Genomic DNA, 27,553 nt, shown 5'->3' with positions numbered 1-27,553 from the left:
CGTGGTTTTGATGAAAGTGAAACTTTAGGACATACAAACGAGGAAGTTTCCTGAATTATAAAGTTCAGTCAATTAAACATCCCAATTTATAGTTGTTATATTATAAACTTCATCTATAATCTAATACTCTCTTTTCGTTGACACTAATGACCGACCAAGCACCACCACACGCCCCCACATCAACTAAAACCCACTTCATCCATACTTCAACTAGCATCTAAAAAAGTTCACATGACGTCATGACAAGCTATGGTGGTTTTTCTGGCGGCCGTGTGACGTCAAGGACGCCAAGCCAGAAGTTGATCTCCCCATTTTGAGGTCAAATAGTTGACATGCCTGGCTGGATAGGCCGGCTGTGCATGGCCCTATATGACAATCAATGTAAATTTGCTGGTAGGTACATGTACATGTGTACTGTTTGCACAGACACCACACAGGTTTGTGTGTAGCCCTAAACACTTCAACAGCTGCAGTAGCTAGTTGAGTTAGGTGTCTATAACGAGTGTTGATTTCAGTAGAGTAGTCATCAACAGTTGACTATCTAAAAAGTGATCGTCCCTTCCATGGTTCATTGAATCTGATCCAAAGTTATAACCAGCCAACAAGAGTACTAGTTTTCACAATGTTCATCCAAGGACACCGTTGATTCTTCACTACAGTGACAAACCATCGAGGCGTGGCACACAGCTGCACAGCAGCGGTACCCCGTTTCTTCCTGACTGAATTGAAGAAGAAGAAAAAAAAACGCCACTAAACCAAACCCGGAAGAGGATGTTATGACCACCACGTAGTACAATAGTCGTCTGAAAGGAGGAATGCCAACACTACTCTGGGTCACCACCATTAGGAATACATAGATAACCACCTACTAACCGGAGGCTGAAGAAGTGGTCGCTATTTGGTTTGGTGATGTACTTTATTGATTTTGGATCAGACGGTGACACTATTTATTTTGTGTAGAGGTAGGATATCTGCGATTAAAACATCCGTTTGAAAAAACCACTGTGACAGTTTGTGTTCTACACTAAATAGCATAGAGCATATTGATTTTGGTTTCGGTGTATATTATCCATGCATGGTTTGTATTCATCTGCCACATCATATTAGAGCTAAACTGTATGACACCAGGTTTTAAAAAAAAGCTTGCATTATCTTGATCAGCCCATGATCAGCCACATTCCTGTTGGGATCAACGTACTTCTAATCTTCACCGGCGAAGTGGTAGTGCAGCGTGTAGCAACGCATTCACTCGGGGGCTAAACCGCCCATACACCCCCACCGGGACCTTAACAACACACGTCACCCAACTTTAGTGTCGTCGGACTTTTACCATCATGAGAACTCGGCTAAGAAATTCGATGGGATCGCATGGTGGATCACTGTTCCGGCTACTAGCCATTGTAGTGGCTGTCTTCTTGTGTTGTTGTGTGTGTCTTGTAGCTGCTTGTAATATAGACGATAAGACGGACAAGCTGATTACTTTCACAAGAGATCCAGGTAGCTACTTCGGTTACACCACGGTGCAACATCAAAACACACGGGACAGCACGCCATGGTGAGTGTTTTCTTTTGGTAGCCTATCATAATAGTATGTTATAATTTGGTATGTGTAGCATGGAGTGAAATAGCCTAAACTAATAATGCATATTTCCTGCACGGTTGTGTTAAGGTATCCCACACTTTCTCAATCTAGGTCCTAGTTTTCATTACAATTTACGTCAATTACGTTACTAACTATTATATTATTTCTGGTAATTAAACCGATGACGCTTCAGACGTGACTTTTATCACTGTAAATCACTTGCCTGAAAAAAAATGTAAACAAGGCTGCTTGCTTTTTGTACCCCCAAAACACAGCGGTTAATCCCTATTCTTCCTCAACAAGTGATCAGGGGTCGATTTCACAAAAAATTAGGACTTGTCCTTACTTAGAACTAGTCATAGGAGAAATTAAAAATTGTGTGGCTAGTCCTAAGTTTGGACAAGTAACTCGTCCTAACTCAAGATAAGACTAGTCTTAACTCTTTGTGAAATACACCCTGGTTTCCTTTACCCGCACTGGCAATCCCAGTACACGGGACCTTTGGCCCCATGTCCCACCCGAAGGTCAAAGCAACTTTTTTAAAGTATCTTGCTCAAGGACACAACCAAGACGGGGACTCGAACCCACACTCTGCTGTCAGAAACCAGAGTTTGAGTAAATATCATGTATAACTCCATAAAAGAAAGCATGACCCAACCCCACTGACAAAAACTAGTTCACCCTCACCGAAAAGTCTTTGTACCCTCATGCCCCTCCCCTCACCTCCAACTGGAAATTCCTTCCATGCCCCCCCCCCTCCTCTCTCAATGAAAATAATCATGTCTAAACGCGGCTGTTTTCTTTCAACAAATAAAAACTAAGTGGTCTGAAGATGTTTCATTGACGAATCACTCCCACTCTGTTCATGTTTGGTTTATAACCAAGGGCAAAGTGATAACAATAGAGGCCTTCGACCACTCTCGAGCTGACCACGTCCGGAGTGAGGTACTCCAACTTCCCTTCATCTGTGACCATCTTCCGGCGGAATGTTAAGCTTGAAAATGTCCCCAAATATAAAACTCATTCGAATACAGAACTATAGTTAGAGTGGTGGTTATTTAAATGTACAGACAACCCGCAAAAAACACACACAAAGAAACAACAAACTAACAGATTGGTTTTGTTCCGGAGCTTTTAGCTTGAAAATATCTCAAATCAAACACTAATTCGAAAACAGAACCAGTCAGACTCTCCTTACTCAAAGGTAAGATGTGCAGAAAACCCGCACAAAAACACACAACGAAACAACAAACTAACTGATTGAGTTTGTCCCGGAGTTTTGTTTGGTCATTTCTCCATGGTTAGATGTGCCATGGAGGTCTATTTTCTTCCTCCATGGATGTGCGAACACCAAACACACACACACACGAAAACAACAAACTGACTCCGGAGTTTTTCGCTTGAAATTGTCCCCGAATCGCATTCGAAATACAGAAGCAGTAAGATGATACAGACAAACCGCAAACACACAAACAAAAACTAAGCGCACGGAATGAGTTGGTACCAGTTCCCAGTTTTTAGATAGCTCGCAAAACACACCCATAAATAATAAAGTACACATTACATGAGTTTGTTCCAGCCCTCCGTTTTTGTAGCAAATAATCTCCAATTACAAAAACCACAACCTAATTTGTTTGATCTTCAATTATCAACTTAAATTACACCCGCCAGAGTTTATATGGTCAGGTTGCCATAAAAAAACCCGATTAAATACAAGTGAAATTACAGCTTTAAAGGTTTTGGTTCCGGAGCTTTTAGCTTGAAAATATCTCAAACCAAAAAGTATCCTTTAGTTTCTGGAACCATTCGATTGTGTTAATCATAATTATTTCTATAATTAAAGGGACACGTTGCCTTGGATCGGGCGAGTTGGTCTATGAAAAGCGTTTGAAACCGTTTGTTATGAAATGCATATGGTTAGAAAGATGTTTTAAAAGTAAAATATTAACGGTCGTTTTGTGAAGTAAAAAATTTGACTCTACAAACTGGCGTGCCGGGTTAGTTCACGACGTATAGGGAAAACCGTGCAATTTCGAGGCATTTTTGTGTGGACCATTATATTATACTTTTACAAAATCTTTCCAACCATATGCATTTCATAGCAAACGGTTTCAAACATTTTTCATAGACCAACTCGCCCGATCCAAGACAACGTGTACCTTTAATATAATATAGAGAATAACACTTTCAGACGATTTATTTTAAGGTCTGGGTAGCGTTTATGAGTTAACGCTGACAATCCGGAGCAGTTTTGTCCATGAACATTATGCATGAAACAGTATAACGTCTGACAGTAACAATTCTCAAAGCCAAATTGTTGAGGATACAAACTGATTTTTTTTTTCATAATCACATTAATACTTCAAAGTGAAATCATTTCCGAACTGTTTATACTTTCGAAAGCTGCTGTACTTCTTACCAAGTACGTTTTCATTGTCATTCGTTTTAAAGACAGTGGACACTATTGGTTATATCAAAGAAAAGTCTTCTCACTTGGTGTATCTCAACATATGCATAAAATAACAAACCGGTGAAAAATTGAGCTCAATCGGTCATCGAACTTGCGAGATAATAATGAAAGAAAAAACACCCCTTGTCACACGAAGTTGTGTGCGTTTAGATGATTTATTTCGTGACCTCAAGTTCTAAATCTGAGGTCTCGAAATCAAATTCGTGGAAATTTAATTCTTTCTCGAAAAGTATGTAACTTCAGAGGGAGCCGTTTCTCACAATGTTTTATACTATCAACCTCTCCCCATTACTCGTTACCAAGTGAGGTTTCATGCTGATAATTATTTTAAGTAACTACCAATAGTGCCCACTGCCTTCAAGAGTTACCAAACATATAAATATAAATTCCCTTTATGTTCATTCTCGCTGTTATTTCCCCATGCGAGGCCAATGCTCAATCTCAGCACAGCATGACACCAATTTGCATTCACATAACATAATTTAAGTGTTGTGTAAACATAGGCTTGTCCCAATGTGGGACTTTGAACCCCAGACGTCCTCCATTATTAATAGATATGATTATTATTTTCGCTGCATATTGGTAGAGAAATTTCATGGGTCAGTGCATATTATACGCGAACTCTTTCATTGCAGTAGTTGGCAGTGCGTTTTATATGGAAGTTTGCACAGGATTGGAAAAGAATAAAAAACACCCCAGTTTTATGTTTGTCTGAAAGCTAACTTATATTATGAGGAACTAGAAATTTGTTTCCCTCTGAAATGACTGTATTTTTTTTTTTAGAAAACTCTCTCTGAAAAACGCAATTGCTGATTTTGGTTTAGCGCCAAAATTAAGAGCTATTGTGTTCACATGATACAAATGGTATGGAGGGCCAACGTGATTTGTCACCAGTTTCTCCTGACTCACAGACTCATACAATAGATTCAATCCACATTTCCACATGCTTTATATTTTACATGTATGTTATGGTTGAACACACAATACATGACGCTGTCTGCGATTTGTCAGCAATACTGCATAATAAAATACAATATACTTAAAGCCAGTATACACTTTCGGAACAGAAAAGTAAATAAAAGTTCACGGATTTACAAATAACTTACAGGGTTTACAGAAGGTAATGGTAAAAGACTTCTCTTGACATATTATTCCATGAAATGCTGTACTTTTTGAGAAAACATTAAAACAACTATCAATTCTCGACAACGAGAATTACGGATTTATAGTAAACACATGTCATGACACGGCGAAACGTGCGGAAACAGGGTGGGTTTTCCCGTTATTTTCTCCCGACTCCGATGACCGATTGAGCCTAAATTTTCACAGGTTTGTTATTTTATATATAAGTTGTGATACACGAAGTGTGGGCCATTGGAAAATACTGTTTACCGAAAGGGTCCAATGGCTTTAATAATAATAGTAATGTTTGCGGTAACACCATGAAATGACAATCTTCGGGGTGGTTTTGATCAAACCAAGGCCAAGGTGATAACAATGAGTTAGATAAATACGTATAAAAAAACTTTTTTAATAATACTAATAATAATACGGACATTTGTATTGCGCAGTGACCTATACAAATATACTACACTGCGCATTACAAGAAATACAAAACATGCAGAGAAAAAAAAAAAAAAAAAGCAAAACAAATACACTTACAGAGTAAGAATGAATTAAATGGATAAAGTACACAAATTGAATTTATACATTTAAAGTCACTGGACACTATTTGGAATTCCTAAAAACAATTTTTAGCATACAAACTTTAATTGGCAACGAGCAATGGAGAGCTGTTGATAAAACTTTGTTAGAAACGGCGTGGTCTGAGGTAACGTAGTTTTTGAGAAAGAAGTAATTTCTCGCTCAAATATTTAAAGACCTCAAGCACGAAGCCCCTTTTGAAAGCAGACAAGATTGCGAAAAGGGGTGTTTTTCTTGTATTATTCTCTTGCAACTTAGATGGCCGATTGAGTCCAAACTTTCACAGACATTGTTATTGCATGAATTATGTTTTGATACACCTGTGCCTGCTACTTCAGGGAGGCATCGAATGCGATTGCAAAATTGCATCCGTGCCCCCCCCCCCCCCCCCCCCACACACACACGATCATTGCCTTGGTGCCCTCGAAATACTCCAGTAGACATTTACAATTTCTTTTATGGGAACGATGCAAGCAGACCTTAATGAGTTTTTATCAAAACGTGTCCAGAGCCTTTAAAAATAATTACAGACCTTTAACCAATCCACTGTTTAATTTCTCATTGACCAGGATTTTAATCGGAGCCCCCAGAGGCAAAAGTGAAAATCAGCCTTCGTTGGAACGACCAGGTGCCCTCTACAAATGCCAACCTCAACCCTCTTACAATTGTTTCGAGATACCCCTGGACTCTGTGGGTAAATACCTGATGTAACTGACCTTATATCTGTTTACCGCTTGAGGGCGCTTTTAAGGGTGATAATCGTTGCATCACCATACATTTTAATAGAAGGAAATTTGCATAAAGATTACAGATTTTGTTTTTACCTATATACACCGATATGTATAACCGAGAAACACTTTGTGAATATATCTACTGAAACACATGAAATACAAAGTGATTGTATAAAATGATGACTTTCGTAAACATCATGTAAGTCAAATTAATCCATGTTGAATCTATTTAATGTCCTTTTTATATCTAGGAAATGAGAATTTGCCTGGCGAGAAAATCGTTGATGTTAAAGACAACCAATGGCTTGGTGTGACCCTGACAAGACAAACCAATAGGAAAAAAAATGGTGACTTTACGGTAAGCAGGTTTTCACTGTTATTGTATTGTCCGGACTAGTTCATATTGGACATTGGACATTCATATTGGACATTGGACATTATACATAACATAACAAAACAATTGAAATTTGTAAGGCGCTATTTCCATCAAGATCATAGCGCACTTGAAAGCAATTAAAATGGAAAAAGGTGAGTCTTAAGAACTTTACGAAATGTATATAGAGTAAGAGATTCCCTAATGGAAGTAGGGAGATTGTTCCAAATCATTGGACCAGCTAAACTGGAAGCTTGTTGGCCTGGGAACTGGGTTTGTTCGGGGCGGCAACATTAGAGCGAGTGATGTCGCGTAGGTTGGTGTAGTGAACATTTACTTTTCAATGTGGAGATTGGACATTGCTGTACAAACCTATTTGAATGTCCATTCTCCAATAGCAACATACAAAGCAGACCTTTCGCTGTATCTCTGTATGAATAATATGTTATGGTCAATGTCAAAATAACATTAAACTATAACTTTACTGTCATGGAAAATACAAGTGTCAAAAAAACAATTCGACTGGAATTCACACCTTGAGCCATCATCGCATCATCGTCCCTAAATAAGCCAACCTCAGTACCTCACAGCATTCTGTTCATACGAAACCGAAAAAGAAAAAACCACAAGGAACAAAAACACATCTATTTTAAAGAGTGTTTTTTATGATCAATTTCAGTTCTTCAGGAAACCAAGTCTCTGACCTCATGTTTTAAAATGGTTTCCAAGGTTTGCACTTAACTTTTCTAGGGACTGGCCAGCATGCAGTACCAGTTTAGTTGCCATTTCACTAGTCCATCACCCTTTTCAGGTTTTGCCGAGCATAGACAATATGTTGCAGGAGTAAACTACCAGACAAAAGGCCACATTACAGCTTACAAAGGAATTAGTGAGCGCGGTGCATGAAAATCGTACTTTTAAGACATTATCCCCTCCCCGCACTTTTTTTTCAGGTGTGTGGTCATCTGTGGTCCAATGATTACTATATCAACGAGGATCCCACGTCAGAGAACGAGGGAGTTGACCGATTCCCGAATGGGATATGCTACGTGGCTAACGCCAACTTCGAACAAGTCAAGAAACTACGACCCTGCGTTGATGGTGAGTTTATACAGAACGACTCATCACCGGCCTTCAAAAAATTGTTCAACTTCAATGACTTGTGTCACATTGGTAATTTTCAAAGACCAGTATCCACATTTGTGACCCAACATAACATGAAATAACAAAACTGGGACATTTTTTTAACTTAATCGGTCATTACAGTCACAAGAAACAAAAATGAAAAAACCTTAAATGTTTTCACTGTTTTCAAACATTTTGTCTTGGACTTGCAAGCTCAAATATATATATATATATATTTTGTCATTTCTCAAAAACTATTGCATTTCAAGCAACGGTATTTCTGAGAGAGTTTCCCACCATCACCATCTTTTCAACGCTTTTTGTTTGTGTATAAATCTCTAAATAATTTGTATTACTCTTAACAAAGATATGCACACCCTAATTGGCGAGTGGACAACTAAAGAATAAAGAAAACAACTTGATATCTCGTCTAACACTTAAAAACATTCTCACACCACATGCACAATCATGAGTTAATTTCTTGAAATCTGGCTTTCATCTACCACCAGTTTAGATCTAAAACATTGCGTCACCATTAACTTCCAATAACACGGGCACGTGATTTATAATATGTAAATTAGGTCTCAAACCTATAAGTAACTCCAACATCATGTTTTATCATCTACCATTTTCTTTCTCTCCGCAGAGATACAAACTTTAGAGAATGGGACGTACAGATACCAAGGAAGTTGTCAGGCGGGTATCAGCGCCGCCTACACCCAGGGTGGAGACCTTATGCTAGGGGCTGTTGGCTCCTATGAATGGAATGGTAATGTCAAATAAATTTACTTTTTGTTTACCCTATACAACGAACTGTTCAAAGGTAATGGAAACTATTTGTAATGACTCAAAACAAATTGCTATCATAACTCTGCTGGCATCGGTAATGTTTTGACCTTTTCAGGAGACAGACACCTCTAACCCCAACTATGCTAAAGTTCTAAACTAACTGGCAAGGTGACCATAGAAGAAGACATAAAAAGCTAAAAAGCGGTATTAAAAAGACAGGTTTTTATATTACATTTAAAAGAGATGAGTTTCTGTTCGCTACGTATGTGAAGCGGTAGCGCATTCCAGAGCTTAGGGGCTGCCACAGAAAAAGCCCTATCACCAAATGCAGTCAACAAACTAGACCAAAGAGATAGCCCAGCATAATAAATTATATCTAAATGATTATGTCCGTAGTAGAACTTGTCAGTTTTTAAAGTAAATATTTACTCATCTTTGACCCCAACAGGTACCACGATAAATGCCGACAAGGACGGGAACACATATCGGTACAACTTCGGGAATCTCACGGACTGGAACATGATGGGTGAAAAACACCAAACAGAATACATCGGTAAGTAGACCATTATAATGATTGAAAAATGATGGTGCTGTCCAATTCAGTAAGACTTCAACACTGTTGACTTGCGCTAAACATAAAACCGTAAAAGTGTTTTACATGTTGTATGGGTCGGTGCATGGGAATTATATTCGTATTTTGTCAGGTTGGCTGGGGTGTCTGGTGATCATAGTAACCAGAAGAACCGGTTGACAAATGTGTCAGGAGAATTATTTGTTTATTAAGTTCAACTTGGATGTTAAAAAACAGACACATTTTGCACACAAAAACAGCTGGCGAAATTGGTAGTTCCTGGCCGATTTCCTACCTCAAAGGTCATAGTTAATGACCAAGACAACTTTTCAGAACTAAAGAAGTCTCCTGAATTCAGAATTCTACTCCGCAGCAGTGGAAAGAATAGCCAGACAAATTCTCAAGAACAAAACCACTCAGGAAAGTAGATGATATTATACGAGGTGTTACTGCAAAATCAATACATGTATATACATTGATACCACAGCTACAGTGGCTCAAAATCGTTATACCAACAGAATACGAAACAAGAACGCAAAACTGTTAGTTGTGAATGAAGTAACCCTTTAAAAAGGGTTTGTGTACGGTGTACAACACAAACAAAAACAATCTCCACAGATTTGCGTTAAGCGTTCAAGGTTTAAAGCTTCCCTTAAATTACCACTGGCTGGAGGCGCTGTTGTTTTTGAGAAGTTAGTGAAACAATTCCACAACAATAATTTTCATCTCAGTGAGACTAATGAAATAGAACTTCTACATGTGAATTATGCTACGTTCATCTTCATAGTGAGTAGGGATTCATGTAATGGAATTTTTAAAGAGGAATATCAATTCCTTCTTTTAGCTCCAGTGAGTTTCTGCATGTCTATGTTTTCTTCCTTGTAGCCATTTACCTAGAATGGCTTTTAGCCTTGTTTTGGGGCGACTTGCATAATATTTTGTTTTAAATGGCAAACAAATTCATCTACAAAAGGTAAACCTGATTTTCTATACATCATGAACTCCACAAGCAACTATTCTTCTCCATTCCTGGAAGACCTTTAGAATCTTGTTTAGTGTATTTTGTAGCCTAAATAGCCCAACGACCCGGTGTGTCCCTTTAAGTGAGAATGCCGTTTGATACTCGCTACCTAGGTGTTTGAAGCCGATTACAAAGGATCTCCACGGGGAATTTTTGTTAAGGAAAGAATGTTCCATGATGATTTTGTTTGCACAGAAATTCAACAATGGGAAATGGTTTGGTGAAGTTTTGTTTGTTTTGCTGAAGAGACAAATTTAGCATACTCGAGTACTTATTTCCCTGTACTTTGACGAGGGTTTGTCTCCCCAAAAACTTATTAATGCATTAAAAAACGATCAAGTCTCAAATGTTATAAAACTATAGGAACTGAAGGGTGTTATCATGACCGCTCACTCTATATTCGTAGGTTACTCTGTGTCATCTGGAAACTTCAGATCGGTCAACACGGAGCAGGGCGTCACGGGGGCGCCAAGGTCAGATTCAGTTGGGAAGGTTTTTATATATAATCTGGAAACGTTTGAGATGTATACTCAGCTAAGGGGAGAGCAGGTAAAGTCTTTGCAATTTTTGTTTTACCCCTGTACGATTTTTCCCGAATAAATAAATAATGGCTTTTAGATTTAATACAGCTCTGTTGGAGCTAGATGGAGCCGGGTGTTGCATGACACCGAACTATGCGGCGAACTATGTACACATTTCTTTATTGAATTGACCTTATTCGGCCCTTGATATTTTTTTCCATGGGGATAGCATGCACGTCTGACGACACGCTTCGAGGCCCGCGAATAACCCCAGATACTGGCCTGACCGGAAAGACACCTTTGACCTCGCGCTCATTTCACACGGAGATTCGCAGTCAATCCACACATACGTGTACAGATATATAGTGAATAAAACAACATTCTGTGATGTGCAAACAAAATGTACACACGTTGCCTGCCAGACATTATGTACAAACATTGTTAACACACGTTACATGCAAACGATCAAAAGTCCAAGCTGACAAGTTACATCATCTCGGACCAATCATAATGCATGGAAAGCTTACGTCACTACACGTTTATCCAATGAAATCATATGGTAACCAGTCTATGATGGTGGGGACAGACTCTCCGGGAACACATTTCCCTACACCTGCAGGTATACAAAACACAAGCATTTGACTCGAGGGTTCACTATGATATTTTTTACTTCTAAATACAACACCGTATCGGAACACACGACACACAATAAACTACTTTGCACTTACCTCGTTTATTCTCACATGAACTTTATCCACAGATGGGCTCCTACTACGGTGGTGCCGTTTTAGGTGTAGACTTCAACAGTGATGGATTGTCGGATCTTCTTGTGGGGGCGCCCTTGTATACCTTCAAACAAGACGAGGGGCTTGTCTACGTCTACATAAACAAAGGAGCGGTAAAGACAAACTTTAATATATATTTTGTATTTATTAAATTTTTGTTATGCAAGTTCGCCCCAAACATGCATAAAAACCACTCTTGGTATGGGGCTACAGGAAGAACAAATATTTAAAGTGGAAAGAACTCAGGGGATCTGAAGGTAGGAATTGATATTCCTCTTAAAACAGTCCAAATTGTAGGATGAAGGGAAACATGCACCAGGCAAGAAGTTCCACAGAGATGCATGATGTGGAATAAAACTGTTGGAATGGCTTATTAGTTCTACATCTCAGCAGATCGAGTGTGTATAGATGAGACACGTTTGATTCGTTCGATGCCCTAATCAAAGAGCAATTTGTTGAATCAATATTCAGTAACATTTATTACAATGCTGCCACTCATTACAACAATGCAAAATTATGTATAATTATTATACACAAGCAATGCATCAGAATGATATTAAGTACACAATCATCCAATAACAAGCCGCACATTAAAGACAACATTTTAGGTATAAGGTTATGCAATACCTATATAGATACAGACAATAATGTACAACCATGGTACAACCAATGTACAGTAATATGGACAGACAACAGAGAGGGCGATGAGGGGTGTAGTTCCAGTCTGGATCCTAGACGTATTATTTTATGTTATTATTAATCCACTGTGAAACAGGGAAGGATGGAACTCCAGGATTTTAAACTGGATGGCACCAGGGCCATCGGGGGTCGCTTCGGCTCAGCAATAGCATTCATTGGAGACATTAATCTGGATGGTTTTAATGGTAAGTCAGTCTCGCGTAACAAATAAATAGCCTCCCCCCCCCCTCCCCCCCCAAAAAAAAAAAAAAAAAAAAAACCCAGCGGTATCAGTTGCGATGGGAAACAAAGAACACCAATAAGAGGAAAGACTTCCATATTTCATGGGAAGTTGAACAAGATTTTGTAAGCCCATAGATTGAGTGTAATATCCGTCCAGTAAAATGTCAAAATTGTATAGCAGGATGTCTGTCTAGCAAAGATAAAATCATAAGGTGTTGTGGTAGACCCAAACAAAAATAAATTATGTATATAAGTCACTTTTTAAAGGCACTGCATTGCACTGGACACTTTTTCGCAAAATAATTGTAACCATGAAAACTTACTTGGTAACGAGCAGTGGAGAGCTGTTGATATTTTGAAACATTGTAAGAAACGGCTTCCTCTGAAGTAATGTATAGTTTTGAGAAAGAGGTAATTTCTCACTCAAATATTAAAACACTTCAAGGCTTAGGCCTTTTTTACGCATCTGAAAGCACACGAATTTGTGCAACAAGGGTGTTTTGTTTTCTTTTATTATTCTCTTGCATCATCGATGACCAATCAAGTCAAAGTTTGCACAGATTTGTTATGTTATGTTATGCATAATGTATTGTATATTAGGCTAGTCATTTATAGATTTATACCATAGATAAAAATAACCGAACGATTAAAAAAACTAACGGTGATACCTTGCCTTTACACCTACTCTAGCCCAGCAGCTGATGCAGTCCATTCGAAACTGATTATTCAAAGTATATTATGACGTCATTTCATGCATATTCATTACGCAAGTTTAAGTATATTACTATCATTAAATTCAGATGTCGCTATCGGGGCACCGTACGAAGACGAAAATACCGGCGCAGTGTACATCTACAGAGGCTATATTGGAGGGATCCGAAGAACATATTCACAGGTGGGTCAAATATATAATTTTTTCTTAATTTGTTTTTAAAAAAATGCTGTAAATATTTTTATATGAATCTGAGACGACTTTAGGCCCAATAACCTTTGTCAGGCATCAGAATTTGTGCAACAAGGGTGTTTGTTTATAGGATTTGAGGCATCGCATGGTGAGGTATCAAATGTATATTTGGTTTGCGGTAACACCATGTGTGTATCTACTTGCCAGGTAGAGTTGTTCTTAGAGAACTGTCTTGCTTTATTCTACTACCGCGGAGTAGATAATCGGAGGTTCGGGAGACTTCTTAGTTCTGAAACGAACTGTCCTGCTTTTGAACTATTACCAGGGCGGATGGTATAGAAAATAGACTGGACTACTACTTTAGCTTCATAGGATTGTAATTTGCTGTACTGCCGCGGAGTCAGTTCTGAATTGGTCTCAACGTTTCGACTAGCTTGTTAGGATTCACCAAGTGAAAACACTGGTCTTTGACAATATTACCAGACATGATAGGTGCCTTACAAACATTATTGTTAGAAAAGATTTTAAACTTCAACAACGTCATTCTTTACCCAAAAGAGAATCGCCGCAAGAGGGATCCTACCTGGCCTTCAGAGTTTCGGCAGTTCCATTTCCGGAGGGATGGATATCGACTTTAATTTCTATCCAGATCTTGTTGTGGGTGCCTATGAAAATGACACAGTCGTATTGTTCAAGTAAGTAATATTTCATCCAGTTATGGTATCTCCCTATTTCTTTAAAGGCAAAATGTCCCTTTGGGTTTTGGAACCGTTGGATTGTTTCGATCCTGTTTAAAGACACTATTGGTAAGTGTCAAAGACCAGTCTTCTTACTTGGTGTATCTCAACATATACATACAATAACAAACCTGTGAAAATTTGAGCTCAATCGGTCGTCGAAATTGCGAGATAATAATGAAAGAAAAAAACACCCTAGTCACACGAATTTGTCTACTTTCAGATGCTTGATTTCGAGACCTCAAATTCTAAACATGAGGTCTAGAAATCAATTTCGTGGAAAATTACTTCTTTCTTGAAACTACGTCACTTCAGAGGGAGCCGTTTCTCACAATGTTTTATACTATCAACCTCTCCCCATTACTCGTTACCAAGTAAGGTTTTATGCTTATAATTTTTTGTAGTAGGCCTAACTACCAATAGTGTCCACTGCCTTTAGTTCTAGATGCCAGTAAACAAATTAAAATATGTGAAAATTTCATTTGAAACTATGGCCGCGTTTTTGAGATATCGCCAGAAATCCGGAGCGATTATGTCCATTACGCAGGAAGAATAACCAGTATTGGAATTCAAAATCCGAGATTAAAATTTGGGGATAACAACTGAATATGTTTACATTTACCATTTTACTTCGAAGTGAAATAGTTCTTAAAAAGTCTTTATACTCTCGAAAGATGTTGTACTTCCTACCGAGTAAGTATTCATTTCATTGGAATTTGTTTAAAGGCAGTGGACACTATTAAATTACTCAAAATATTTATTTTCATAAAACCTTTCTTGATTACGAGTAATAGGGAGCTGTTGAACGTATAAAACATTGTGAGTAAACAGCTCGCTCTGAAGTGACGTAGTTTTTGAGAAAGAAGTAATTTTCCACGAATTTGATTTCGAGACCTCAGATTTAGAATTTGAGGTCTCGAAATCAAGCATCTGGAAGCACACAACTTCGTGTGACAAGGGTGTTTTTTCTTTCATCATATTTTTTCTCACAACTTCGACGACCAATTGAGTTCAAATTTTCACAGGTTTGTTATTTTATGCATATGTTGAGATACACGGACTGTGAAGACTAGTCTTTGACAATTACCAATAGTGTCCACTGTCTTAAAGTAACGAGAAGAGCATGCTCGATGCTAGATACAAGTGCAATAACCCCGATGCAACTATGATATGTATGTCATCGGGTATATGGTAGCACCATTGACATGCAAATCCTTATGAGCTGAGGTGGTAATACTTATTTTTAAGTGCAGCTACCCGACGTTTTTACAGTATCTGTTGATTGTCTTCGAGGGAAATTTATGGTGAGTCAGAAGGCGCAGTACCCCTCAAGTTACCAATCTTTTGTCTGTTTCAGGACCCTGCCGGTCATCAGGCTTAGAGTTTGGATTGTAGTTGACCCATCGACCCTTGACCCTGAGTTCCTCAACTGCAGAATAGGGGGTCGCGCGATCACGTGTCTAGATGTTGAAGTCTGTTTTGACTACACCGATGAACATGGTTTGCCGGATGACGTCAGTAAGTTGAAACAATATTTAAATCAGTGTTTGAATAAACTCCATTGATCTCGATCTGTGTGTAAGGTGTTTATTTTTTTACAATGTCGGTAGCTATTATTAAGTTTGTGAAGTGTTCGGCGATTTTTTTTCCTCAAACCTTTGTTAGTATCATTGGTTGATTTACAAATGTAGCCGTGATTGATAAACGCTGATTTAATAGTTGATATTTATATAATTGAATACTTGATTAATGGTATAATATATGATAATTTGCAACGGGTATAAAGAATATAAACTTTGATTATGTGTGTGTTAGCTCTTCAAACTCAGTACTTTTTCGAGATCTTTGAAAAAAATCATTGGCATATTACTCGGCTGGGATTCGAACGAACGACCTTTGAAATTGTAGAACAGTAGCAACTATATTGAATGATTAATGATGTCACTAATATTTACATATTGGTGATCGTGATTGATTGAGGTTTTGGTGGATGAATAATCGATGATCGACCAACAAAGATTGATTGACTGACTGATCGATATTCGATCAATGATTGTTTTTTCAGAATTTGATTATAATCTTGAGGTGGATACCCTGAAGTCTGATATTGGAGCCACGTCCAGGTTCTACTTTTTGACGGACGAAGGGAGCGAATCAACGGCCAAAGCAGACACAGTTGAGCTCATCAAAGACGTGTCTTCATGTTACCCAACAAAAGCCTACTTAAGGGTATGTGTAAATAACAGACTAATATTTCAAAAATAATGATTTCAAAACCCAATAAACATGGTCTTACCTTAATCTGTCCTCTTCTTCTCAGGGCGAAGCTGGTGATTTCCTGACCCCGCTCAAGTTTCTTCTGAACTATAACATCTTCGACTACCCAGATGATCCTCCAAGGCGCGGCGATGAAGTGACCTACAAGTTCAACGGTGGTCTAGCACCGGTAATTGACGATAGCGCCTGCTCCAACGGAACTGTTGAAAAAATGGTAAAGACAGAAACAGTTTGCTAAATGTTGTGAATTTACAGAACTTGTTCGTTCATTCAAATCCCCATGGCCCAATTTCATGAACTGCTTAGGACAACAATTTTGCTTAACATTTTCCTGCAGAAATGAGCAGGACACCAGTTACAAATTGTACAAGTGACATTGTATTTTGGCTGGTGACCTTAATCTTTTAAGCACACCTTTGCTTTTCTTTAGCAATTTTTTTTTTCTTTAACAATTTTGCTCAGCATTTTCCTGCATAGATGAGCAGGACACCATTTACAAATTGTACAAATGACATTGTATTTTGGCTGGTGACCTTAATCTTTTAAGCACACCTTTGCTTTTCTTTTGCTACTTCTTGTGCTTAAGCAGCTCCATGAAATTTGCCCGGACCAGAATGAAACTATTTTGATAATACAAACAGTATAAAGAACCAATTAATATCAAAGGAGTATTTATAATATTGATTTTCACTGACCAAAACTGACAGGTTACTTTGGTGTGCCAATGTGACGTCACACGACGGCTGTTTTTTTTTTACAAAATGCAGCTTTTTAACTGTTCTTGTATTAAACATTAGTTCCTTACAATATTAATTTTGTTTGTCTTCTTCTTTCTTTTAGGTGTTGTTCGTACGTGATTGCGGTAGTGACTCCATTTGCCAAACTAACATTAAGGTCGTGGCCGACCTCGAGGCAAAAAGGTATGCACAAAATTTGGTGTGGGAATAATTGATGGTCAGATTTAAATAAAACTTTTTAGCCTCACGTGAGGCAACTTTTGCAGGCAGCTTGGAGGCAACCAACTGCAGTGTATGCTACCGGACCACTTTGGTAGCACACAAGTAACTTTTCAACACTTTCTTACGATCCCAAGGAAAAATAATATCTGAAAATTCAAATGTGAACGAATTCTCTTCTTGGAAATTGCTTGGAACCTGATGCCTGTAAATTGCCCGTGGGTACAGGGGCCAATTTCATAGAGCTGCTTAAGCACAAGAAGTAGCTAAGCACAAAAAATTATGCTTACAGGAATAAGGTTACCAGTCGAGCTACAATGTCACATTTACAATTTGTGACTATTTCCTCCTGTTCATTTCTGCTTAGCAGAATTTTTTTAAGCAATACTGCTGCTTTAATAAGCAGCTCTATGAAATTAAGCCCTGGTGTGACATGGCCCTAATAAACTAAACCTTATTTCCCAAACCACAGCGGTAACCAGTACATCACTCTAGGTGGTGACAGCGTGGTGTACCTGTTGGTGGAAGTCCACAACCAAGGGGAGGAAGCACACAACTCGGAACTGCTCATCACCCATCCGAGAGAAGTGGTTTACGAGTCATTGGAAATTACAACAGTAAGTGGAAATATCATTGAGGAATTATTAAGAAATTGCTTGGGAAGTACAAATAGATTTTTGGCAGTTAATGACTTACAAACTATTTTTAACCACGCGGTATTTCAGTTTTTGCCACTTGTGTTTTAAGATTTTGCCGCTTGTTGTTTTGATACTAATGACATCTTTTAAGAGCAATATCAGTTCCTACCTTCAGCTCCACTTAATTATTACTACATTTCTATGTTTTCTTTCTTGTAGCACTTAACCTATAGAGTGGCTTTAAGCCTTGTTTTGGGCGAACTTGCATACCAAAAATATAAAAAAAAAAATCAATTTTTGCCTTATGTGGCATTATTTTGTTGCCACTTGCGACTTCAGATTTTGCCAATAGACCTTATGCACATGACGTCATTTCAGTAGGGCGCCATCACCTAGAGGTCAAAAGGAGGTTGTTCATTGGCCAATCCTGTGCGGCGCGCGTACAAATCTGTGCGTTTCGATTGTTTCGTCGCCGTTTTTCCACTAAGATGGCCGCTGGATGACGTCAATGCATAAGGTCTTTTGCAGTTTTTGGTGAAGTTTTTTTACTCATGTTTTAGTTTTTGCCACTCATAGTTTAAGTCTGCAAGAAATGTTTAACTTAAAAACGTTGATATTTTGTCCTTTGAAGGTCGAGTGTCTCCAGTCTAGTACCTGTACTCCTGACAATATGATAACATGTGCACCAAGAGAGGCATACAACGAGACAGCGGAAGTGCTTTGCTCTGTGGGTAATCCTATGAGATCTAACACAGTGGTGAGTACCGGATGTTATGTGGTTTCTGGGTATTATTATAATGTATTAATTTATATTGCGCCCATTCCATAACATGCAAACAAGCGCATAACAAAATAAGAAAAAAAAAACAGGAAAAAGTGAGGAAATACAACAATGATTACATAATAGGAACTAAGAATGCAGTTATAAAAATGTGGTTTACAGATTTAATTTTTGCCCCCCGCAGTTCGTTTTCAAGCAGAATTTTAAAAGTATGAAATTATTATGAAATATTATCACCACTGTACCTTGAAAGTTACGTTCGATCTGATGCTGTAAAGTTTAAGAACAAAATCAGTATTACAATTTTTTGCCATTGAATCGCGGACCATTGGTCATTTAATTTTGCCAGTTTCATTCTTAAAATGTGCCTGGAAATCTGTCGTTATTTCAATTCAATTCAGTTTGGGTGTTGCTCGTCGAACATGCTCATAACAGTAAAATATTTTATGAATTACATACTTTGTGCTGGAGTACAACAATAGTTACGCTATGAAACTCTCTGTGTTTACACAAGGGCATATCCCAAAAATTACTGTTTTCATTATACTTGTTGAAATAAGCATTGGATTTAGTTGTACCAACCAGTAATTAAAGGCAGTGGACACTATTGGTAATTACTCAAAATAATTATTAGCTTAAAACATTAAATGGGGAGATGTTGATAGTATAAAACATTGTGAGAAACGGCTCCCTCTGAAGTGACATAGTTTTCGAGAAAGAAGTAATTTTCCACGAATTTGATTTCGAGACCTCATATTTGGACTTTGAGGTCTCGAAATCAACCATCTAAATGCACACAACTTCGTGTGACAAGGGTTATTTTTCTTTAATTATTATCTCACAACTTCGATGAGCAATTGAGCTTAAATTTTTACAGGTTTGTTATTTTATGCATATGTTGAGATACACCAATTGAGAAGAATGGATTTTGACAATAACCAATAGTGTCCAGTGTCTTTAAACGTTGATCCTTTGTTTCCAAAACAGAGTATTCTGCGCATGCGGTTTGACGTCGGTGGAATAGACTTGGGGCGAAAAGTGGTGGATTTCTCTATGACAGCCTCGACCATCAGCGTCGAAGAGGGCACTGACAGTCTACGTGACAACACCGTGACGGTTGAACTGCCTGTCCTAATCGTCGCTGATATAGCAGTCAGAGGGTAGGACAAGAACTATGACATTTCTTTTTTTGAAAATGAGTAAAGTTAAAGTTGTGTTCTTTACAGAATTAGGGACACTCTTAAAATGTATGAGTCAAAACAGAGTTAAGATCAGGGAACGAAGGATGAGGCTTGCTGGTCACTGTGTCCGCCATCCAGAGCTAGCTGTGAGCCCTCTTCTTCTCTGGGAACCCATTGATGGAATCAGGAGCAAGGGCAGGAGGAGAATATCATTCGTAGATCAACTGAAGAAGGACGCAACACAACAAGAAACATCCCAGCTTAGGACGCTGATGCTGGACCGGGATGCGTGGAAGACGACCATCAGAGTTTCCCGAGAAGGCGTCGGTTAAAGACATCCTCTCGCTCAACTGATTGACTGACTGAAAACAAGACTTGTTAGTCATATGAGACATGATTTTGATGTAAGTTAGTCAAAATAATGTCTCATATGACTAATTAGTGTTGTTTTGACTAATATAGTTTAAGAGTATACTGAGTATACGCTGACGGGTAAAACCAAATAATAATCTGTGTATCCCTCATACAAATTTTAACATCTATAAAAACGTTACCTTACCTACTATCTTTAAAATTTAGGATTCAAACTGCATCTAACTATACCTGGCTATTTCGATACAAGGAAACCCAATAATATTCATGTTAAACCCCTAATAGTTCACTGACATGTATATCATTGAAAATCCTTGGTAAAAAAACACCAAAAATAATGACAGTAGGGATAATTGCTTTTCCAAAGTTATACACAAAACAATTCGAACTACTACTATGGAACAGGGCAACCTTGGTGGCCTCGTGGTCTGCACTGAAAAGACAAAGGTCGCGGGTTCGAATCCCGTCGACCCTAGTAATGGTGGATAAACATCCATAGGACTTGAACAAGTACCGATAACACAGTCCTTAACATTAATCGCTTTAGCGGGCCTACAGCTGAAACAATAGGAAGAAACTATAAACAAATAGTAAACTTGTTGGTGCAACTATGTATAAACCTCTTTTGTGTGAGTGTCCACACCATGCAGAGCTCCAAACAAAACTTACAAATAATACTTACTATAACGTGTCAGTAGTAAACATTTATTTTCAAGTTGCATCATTTTGACATTTGTGTTACAGAGTGGTGCAACCAGAGCAAATCTTTTATTCCCCGGACAACGAGACAATGGACGGCAAGGCACCAGACAAGGAGGCCCTCTTGCGGCAAGCCCTCGTAGGAGCGGGTTTCTTAGACGGCGACGGCAAGTCCAACATGAAAGGGATTGGACCAACTTTTACACACATATACGAGGTACAACAGGTTTTGTGTATAGAGTATTGTTCATATATGTGCAATATTCACTGGGTTGCTTAGCACAGATGCTTAGCAGAAACGGGTTACCAGCCACGGGTAATTAAAACCCAGAGTTATTGGTTCCCTGCTAATTTTGTGCTTGAGTCTCATATTGTTAAACAACATTGTATACATGAGCCATACAGGACTCACTTTCATAAAGTATGGTTACTTGTACTTAGCACAGGGCTTGTTACAAAAAGGAGAAATGTTGCTGAAATGAAACAGAATACCAGCCAAACTTTCGTAGATTCTAAATTGTTTTCACTGGTTCCTATGTCCGTGTTTCATAAAATTGGCCTTTGCCCTGTGCACTGACGTCATCAGAGGCTATTATAGTGGAAAGAATAAAGTTCTTGCGGTGCCGTTAATGTTAGATTTTGTCCCTTGTTAATTTTATTTTGCTGAGCAAGATGTTCTTGAGCTTTTTTAAATGTTAAAACATACTAGTGTGGTGTCAGTTTCGAGTAATTGGCTTTATAAATTGTAAGCTTTCACAATATTATAGTCATTACAATAAACAAATTTGTTATTAAAATTTACAAACTGCCACGGGTGAAAGACTTACACAACTCTACTTTTTTTTATATTAAAGGTTGGTAACCAAGGGCCTGGTCGTCTACCGTTTGATGGGAAGGTTACCATTCAGTTACCATGGAGAGCAAACAACGGTGATTGGTTGATTTACATCAAGAGCATTCGGGTAATAAAGCCATTTTGTATAATGTCGTGGAGAAAATTTCTCCAGCGAAACAGGTGATAGCATAGCACTTTACCACAATCAATACGGAGTAGCACTTTACTCGTAACGTAGTACAGTTGGTGGCGCAACTAAAGTTATTGGTATCAAATAATATCGATCTCTAGCTCATTATTAAGATCACAACCTTAAAACTTAAAAAGGAACTTTTGGCCTTTAACCTGACAAACACCTTTAAGTAACACTTACGCTATTTTATTTTTTTTTTTTCACGGAGGAAATTATTTATTCACACTTAATTTGTTAAGACCATTCCTTCAGACCACCCCTCATATAACAACACGCTGAAAATCCATAACATTAACAGCAAAAAAAAATAAAAAATACAAAATACAATGTTAACCTTGTGGAAACCAAAATGTGACTTCACTGCATTTGTCATCAAAAATGCTGCTAGAGAATCATACATGCAACTGTATCTATCCATGCGGTGGTGACAATAAAAAGCTTAAGAAGAAAAAAGTACCATGTATAGTTCATTTTCTCTGCAGATGAACGGTGGAGGCAAGTGTGATGATGCGTCAGTACTAGAACAGCAGAGATTTGAAATAATGGACCATTATTTAGATTCAGCCGGTATGCTGGCTTATTCAAACGATGGACTAGCTTCAGATGATTCTTCAAATCGAGATATTGTAAGTATTTTGCAAAACAAAAAGTTAATGGCCTTAAGTTTCGACCCCAGCAGAGTTTTGTCAAAGGCTAAATGACAACACAACTCACATGAACAGGTTTACTGGGTGTGACATAATCATTGAAATGGAAATACATGTATACATTGGTAGAGAGATAGAAAGCATACAGAAAACATGTTACCACTTTCAAATTGTTACCTGATTTGATATCCGATAATCTACTCCGCGGTAGTAGAATTAAGCAAGACAGTTCTCTAAGAACAAACTCTACCTGGCAAGTAGATACACACATGGTGTTAACGCAAACCAAATACTGATTACTATGTTTGAGAACAAAAACAAACTTCAAGAGTTACTTCGTATGTTATCATTATTGTATATTTCTGGTAAAGAAATAGGTTGCCTCATAAGTGACGTTGGTCACTGTGGCTTGCAAACAACAGGAAACATTAAAAACAAGTGTGCTTGCTATGTGAACCAGAAACACTTGCACCCATTCTATTCCACGTGTGTAAGTGTTTTGTTCAAACCAACACTACTCACAAAAGATTTACACATGGTGCTACCGCAAACATTACCTTATCATACTCCCACCATGCAGGGTTTCTTTTTCTACTACATGTATACCTATTTGTTAGTCTGCATAAACTACATTTATAATAACTCCATGAACATTTAACTGTATTATTTTTTTGTCAATATGAAACCAATCATTTTGAATTTTCGGATATTCTCCCCCCCCCGCAGGGTTGTGACAGAGCTCAGTGCGTCACTGTTAGGTGTACAGTCGATGGCCCTTTGAACAGCGGGACCGGGGTTGTTGTCACCGTGGATGCGTTGCTGTGGCAACGTACACTAATTGATGTAAGGATGCTCTTAACTTTCACTCAAAAATAATAACACTGAAAAACCTTGGGACACAAGCTTGTGGTGGTTAAAGTTGAGTTTATTATTCAGTGCTTGGCTTGACAACAGGAATAAAGAGGTCTTTTTACTGAGAGTTTTTGCGGGAAAACACCTGAGGTCAGGAAGACGATAGCTTAGTGTTTCTTATGATTGGGTGAAAACACAGTCAAAATCCACAAAATCATGATCTTTATGTCAAACCAAAATGGTGACGTAGTCAACATGTTTCAAGTTTCACTAAAACCGAGTGCAAAGCGTAATAAAGGTTGGAATATTACTTTGTTAATTTTGCTTCGGGATAAAGATTTGTTTTACCCATACACCTTGTGTGTAAGCACTGTATACTCGGTACTTTTTCGAGTTCTGTACAAAATCTGAGGCATATTACGCGGATGGGATTCGAACTGAAGACGCAATTTGTTTTCTTTTTTTTGCAGGAAAGTTATGTTTTTCTGATGAACTATGTCTTTCTTTCTTTCTAGAATGAGATGGGAATCGTGGATCTGATTTCGACGGCAACGTTTGGACTACAGGATACCAGCCGACCCCACACGCAACCTGATGATGGTGTGCCGGACTCCATTGAGGTAATATCGCAGAAAAAAGCTGTCTCACAGTTTTAGACAATGAGCTTTTAAGCTTTTTGGATTGTTTTCTTATTGTTTTTTTTTTCCAGTATTTTTTCCGTTGTGGATAAACATTTTTTGTAGGGGTTAGTTTGTTTATTAGTGCACGATTGAAATTTTGTATCATAAAATAAAACGTGACAAAAATTACAGCAAAGTAGCATTCCGAATGTACAAGTTTGTTATAATTGTTTTAATTTTTTTTTTATTGTATGTCCTAAGTATTCCTGTGGTGGATTGTGCGCATTAAAAGTAATCATTGTTATCATCATTATTAATATAACCGATCTTCAAAATCAATTTTTACTTTTCTGTATTCTTTAGTTGAAGACAACGATTTTTACCGAGGAATTACCAAATAAGCCGGTGGAGCCATGGGTCATTGCCGTCAGTACCATCGGAGGCGTACTGGGGTTGGTGATCCTAGTTGCAGCTCTATGGAAGGTACGCCATAAAACAATCAAACTAAAATTAAAAAAACATTACAGTGGACTTTTATCATTACAAGGTTGATGGACTGGCCAGATTACTTCGTTATAACAAGATTTTATTTTATAAGAGGACATGCAGCAAAACAAAGAAACACAAAGCAAAAATGAAATTCCGGACTTTTTTAGTGAGATTGTTCAGACTTTTGGCTGAATTCAGACTTTTTATGTTGGCGTGGTGAAGAAAATCAGACAAGAAATCCTGCTCTTTGGTCTACTTCTCTAGTGCTTTGGATACTGTTTCCAAAAGCTCGATGGAATCTATAACCCCAGGGGTTACTAGAAGGTAGAAATGCCATCATTTCAACAAACCTTTTAATTTGTATCAAAGTTTCAGACTTGTTCGTTAGTAACGACTCTCACCCGTGTTTTTAAGCAGTACCTCTTTGTGATAATGAACTTCATAACGAGGGTCGACTGTATAATATAGGGACTGTGGAAGAACAAATTGAACAAAATAGTAATCAATAAATCCATCGAAAGCAAAATATAAGACTTTAATCATTATACTAGCCAAGAACCTATTGGAGAGAGCACAATAAAGAAAGTTTCAATTCTAGAAAGGGGAGGTAAAGCATATAAGAACTATTCCAAATGCTACAGAGTGAGAACACTGTGAAAACTGTGAAGTCACTGTGATTTGCCAACAATCAGGTAGGGACTGCAAACGCATTTCATGTACTGGGATTTTAACTGCCAAGGGTTCCAGACGTGGAAGGCAAGGAAATTTACCACTATGCCAATCAGAAACCCACTTGTAAAAACCACGAACCGACAACTAATTATTTAAGATGTTTGTATCTTTCTCCCACAGCTTGGTTTCTTCAAGAGAAAGACGTTGGATGATATCAGCCCACCGACTGCCCTTTGAGATGGTAGGTTCAGTTTGGACACAAGAAATCTTCGAACTCTTTTGAAAACATCGCATCGAGGTTTAGCGTTCGAAACTCCAATCCACTGCACTACGTGCAACAAGCTCCAACTCGCAGTTACAACGTGCAATGTGTCAACCGGGTGCGTCCAGCTGTAGAGAATAGTTTCGTCTTGCTCATAGTACCCTCTTTCTTATGATCCCATTGTGCAATCATGGACTTCTCGTGTACATACGAAAAAGGGGCCAGTCTAATTTTCCTTACAGCCTCGGTTCGGTTATTAGAGACAGTTGATCAATAAGAACAAACACCAAGCTGTTAAATTATTACTCTTCTTCCTTTTGTTCACTTTTGTTTATGTTTTCCAGCTTAGTCCCTAGACCCCTGCATCGACCGCCAAATATGAAGTTCATTAAGAGAACTGTCCGTCATGCATGTACATAACTCAGCCAGTAGAAGCCTTCCTTTTATAGACCCAACTGAGGGCGCTGTTTCTGCTTTTGACGTCATAGCAATGATGTGTAATATTGTAAATTGTGATTGGTTGATTATACGAATGACGACACAATTATGTAAATACTTGCCAAATTATATATTTTGCTGCATTTAATCGGTTAGATAGAAGCTACTGGTTCCCAAGTATGGACATGACAGTAGAGTTATACCAGGACTAACATATTAATTGGCTGTATAAATACGCTATTGTCTTTGTATACAGCTAGTTATTGTTGTATATGCGTATATAATGCATTAAATGCTGTGTAAGTTGCGTGAGATTTGAAAAATAGAAGTACGGGGGTGGGGGAGGGGGTAAACATTAATATTGCCAGTTATTTTCTGACAGGGAACTGTTACAACTTTCCTTGGAAACATGATAAAGTGACACAATGTTATGCTCAGAAAATCACAGTGGAGTTATACCCGAAACCATGGGTTTTGTCACATAAAGATACCAAAACGAATCAATCTTACACCACAATGAGTGTTAAAATAACACTTATTTTTCCCAAACCATTGAATTGGTGTTATTTTGAATCTCTATTCGGTATATAATCTGAAAACATCAATGCCATTTAGGAATCTGAAAGCACACACATTTGTGCAACAAGGGTAGGTTTTCCTTCATTGTTCTTTGCAACTTCAAAGACCAATTGAGTCATCATTTTTTACAGATTTGTTATTTTACGTTTTATGTGGGTTACACCAAGTGAGAATACTGGTCTTTGAACACTTTACCAAAAGTGTCCAGTGTCTTTAACAAAGGTGTCCAGTGTGTTTATCCTTTTGGGTTCAAATGCCGAAAGGACCGAGTTTCACCGTGCAGCCGCATTTGGACCTTTAACTTATTTTGTGTCATATATCAGTACATTTATTTCATTAAGTAATTTTATCTATGCAAGTGTTTTAAAACTTTAATTAAAAGGTGCAACTATTTCCAACTAGCTTATTAATTACAAATAAATTAGAAATTAAATTATAACATTTGTAACAATTATTTTTGTGTACGTTTATCTTAAAGATTATCACCAACTAATCTATTTTTCTATAAATTTGCTGTAATTTTGATATGATTGTTTTTTTTTCCCGTTTTGTTGTTGTTAAATGGGTCTTATGAGTTATGTCGTGTGAGTGAAGTGTTGATTAAAACAAAAAGCACAGAAATACTTCATCCAAAGAAATCGTAAATCATGTGATTTATTTATTTTAATCTGCAAATCAATTACATTGGCTAAAAGGGAAGGTACACCTTTGGGGTAATTACTCAAAACAAATATTAACTTAAAAACTGACTTGGTAACTAGCATTGGAGAGCTGTTGATAGTAAAAAAAAAAACATTGTGGGAAACGACTCCTTTTGAAGTAAGTAAG

General features: G+C 37.9%; 2 protein-coding genes across 2 annotated transcripts in view; one reads left to right on the top strand and one right to left on the bottom strand.

Moving 5' to 3' along the window:
* Positions 1-11,752, bottom strand: part of LOC139948964 (sugar transporter SWEET1-like) — a 78,922-nt gene extending 67,170 nt beyond the window's left edge. The window contains exon 1 of the mRNA XM_071947347.1: positions 11,616-11,752. The gene's annotated coding sequence lies outside the window, so the exon portion shown is untranslated. The remainder of the gene's footprint in view (positions 1-11,615) is intronic.
* Positions 352-27,506, top strand: LOC139948962 (integrin alpha-9-like). Its single transcript, XM_071947345.1, has 26 exons — positions 352-1,555; positions 6,326-6,450; positions 6,739-6,845; positions 7,814-7,961; positions 8,632-8,754; positions 9,223-9,327; positions 10,773-10,915; positions 11,648-11,785; positions 12,448-12,556; positions 13,394-13,488; positions 14,056-14,192; positions 15,592-15,752; positions 16,300-16,463; positions 16,555-16,725; positions 17,352-17,431; positions 17,940-18,084; positions 18,737-18,862; positions 19,874-20,046; positions 21,184-21,355; positions 21,993-22,100; positions 22,649-22,792; positions 23,540-23,656; positions 24,181-24,285; positions 24,649-24,768; positions 25,627-25,687; positions 26,053-27,506. The coding sequence occupies exons 1-25, from the start codon at positions 1,335-1,337 to the stop codon at positions 25,681-25,683; spliced, it is 3,294 nt and encodes a 1,097-aa protein (XP_071803446.1). The 5' UTR covers positions 352-1,334; the 3' UTR covers positions 25,684-25,687; positions 26,053-27,506.
* The last annotated feature ends 47 nt before the right edge of the window (positions 27,507-27,553 follow it).

This window comes from Asterias amurensis, chromosome 16, assembly GCF_032118995.1.
Source record: "Asterias amurensis chromosome 16, ASM3211899v1".
NCBI classification, from domain to species: Eukaryota; Metazoa; Echinodermata; class Asteroidea; order Forcipulatida; family Asteriidae; genus Asterias; species Asterias amurensis.
This window is presented reverse-complemented; position numbering and strand designations above follow the sequence as displayed.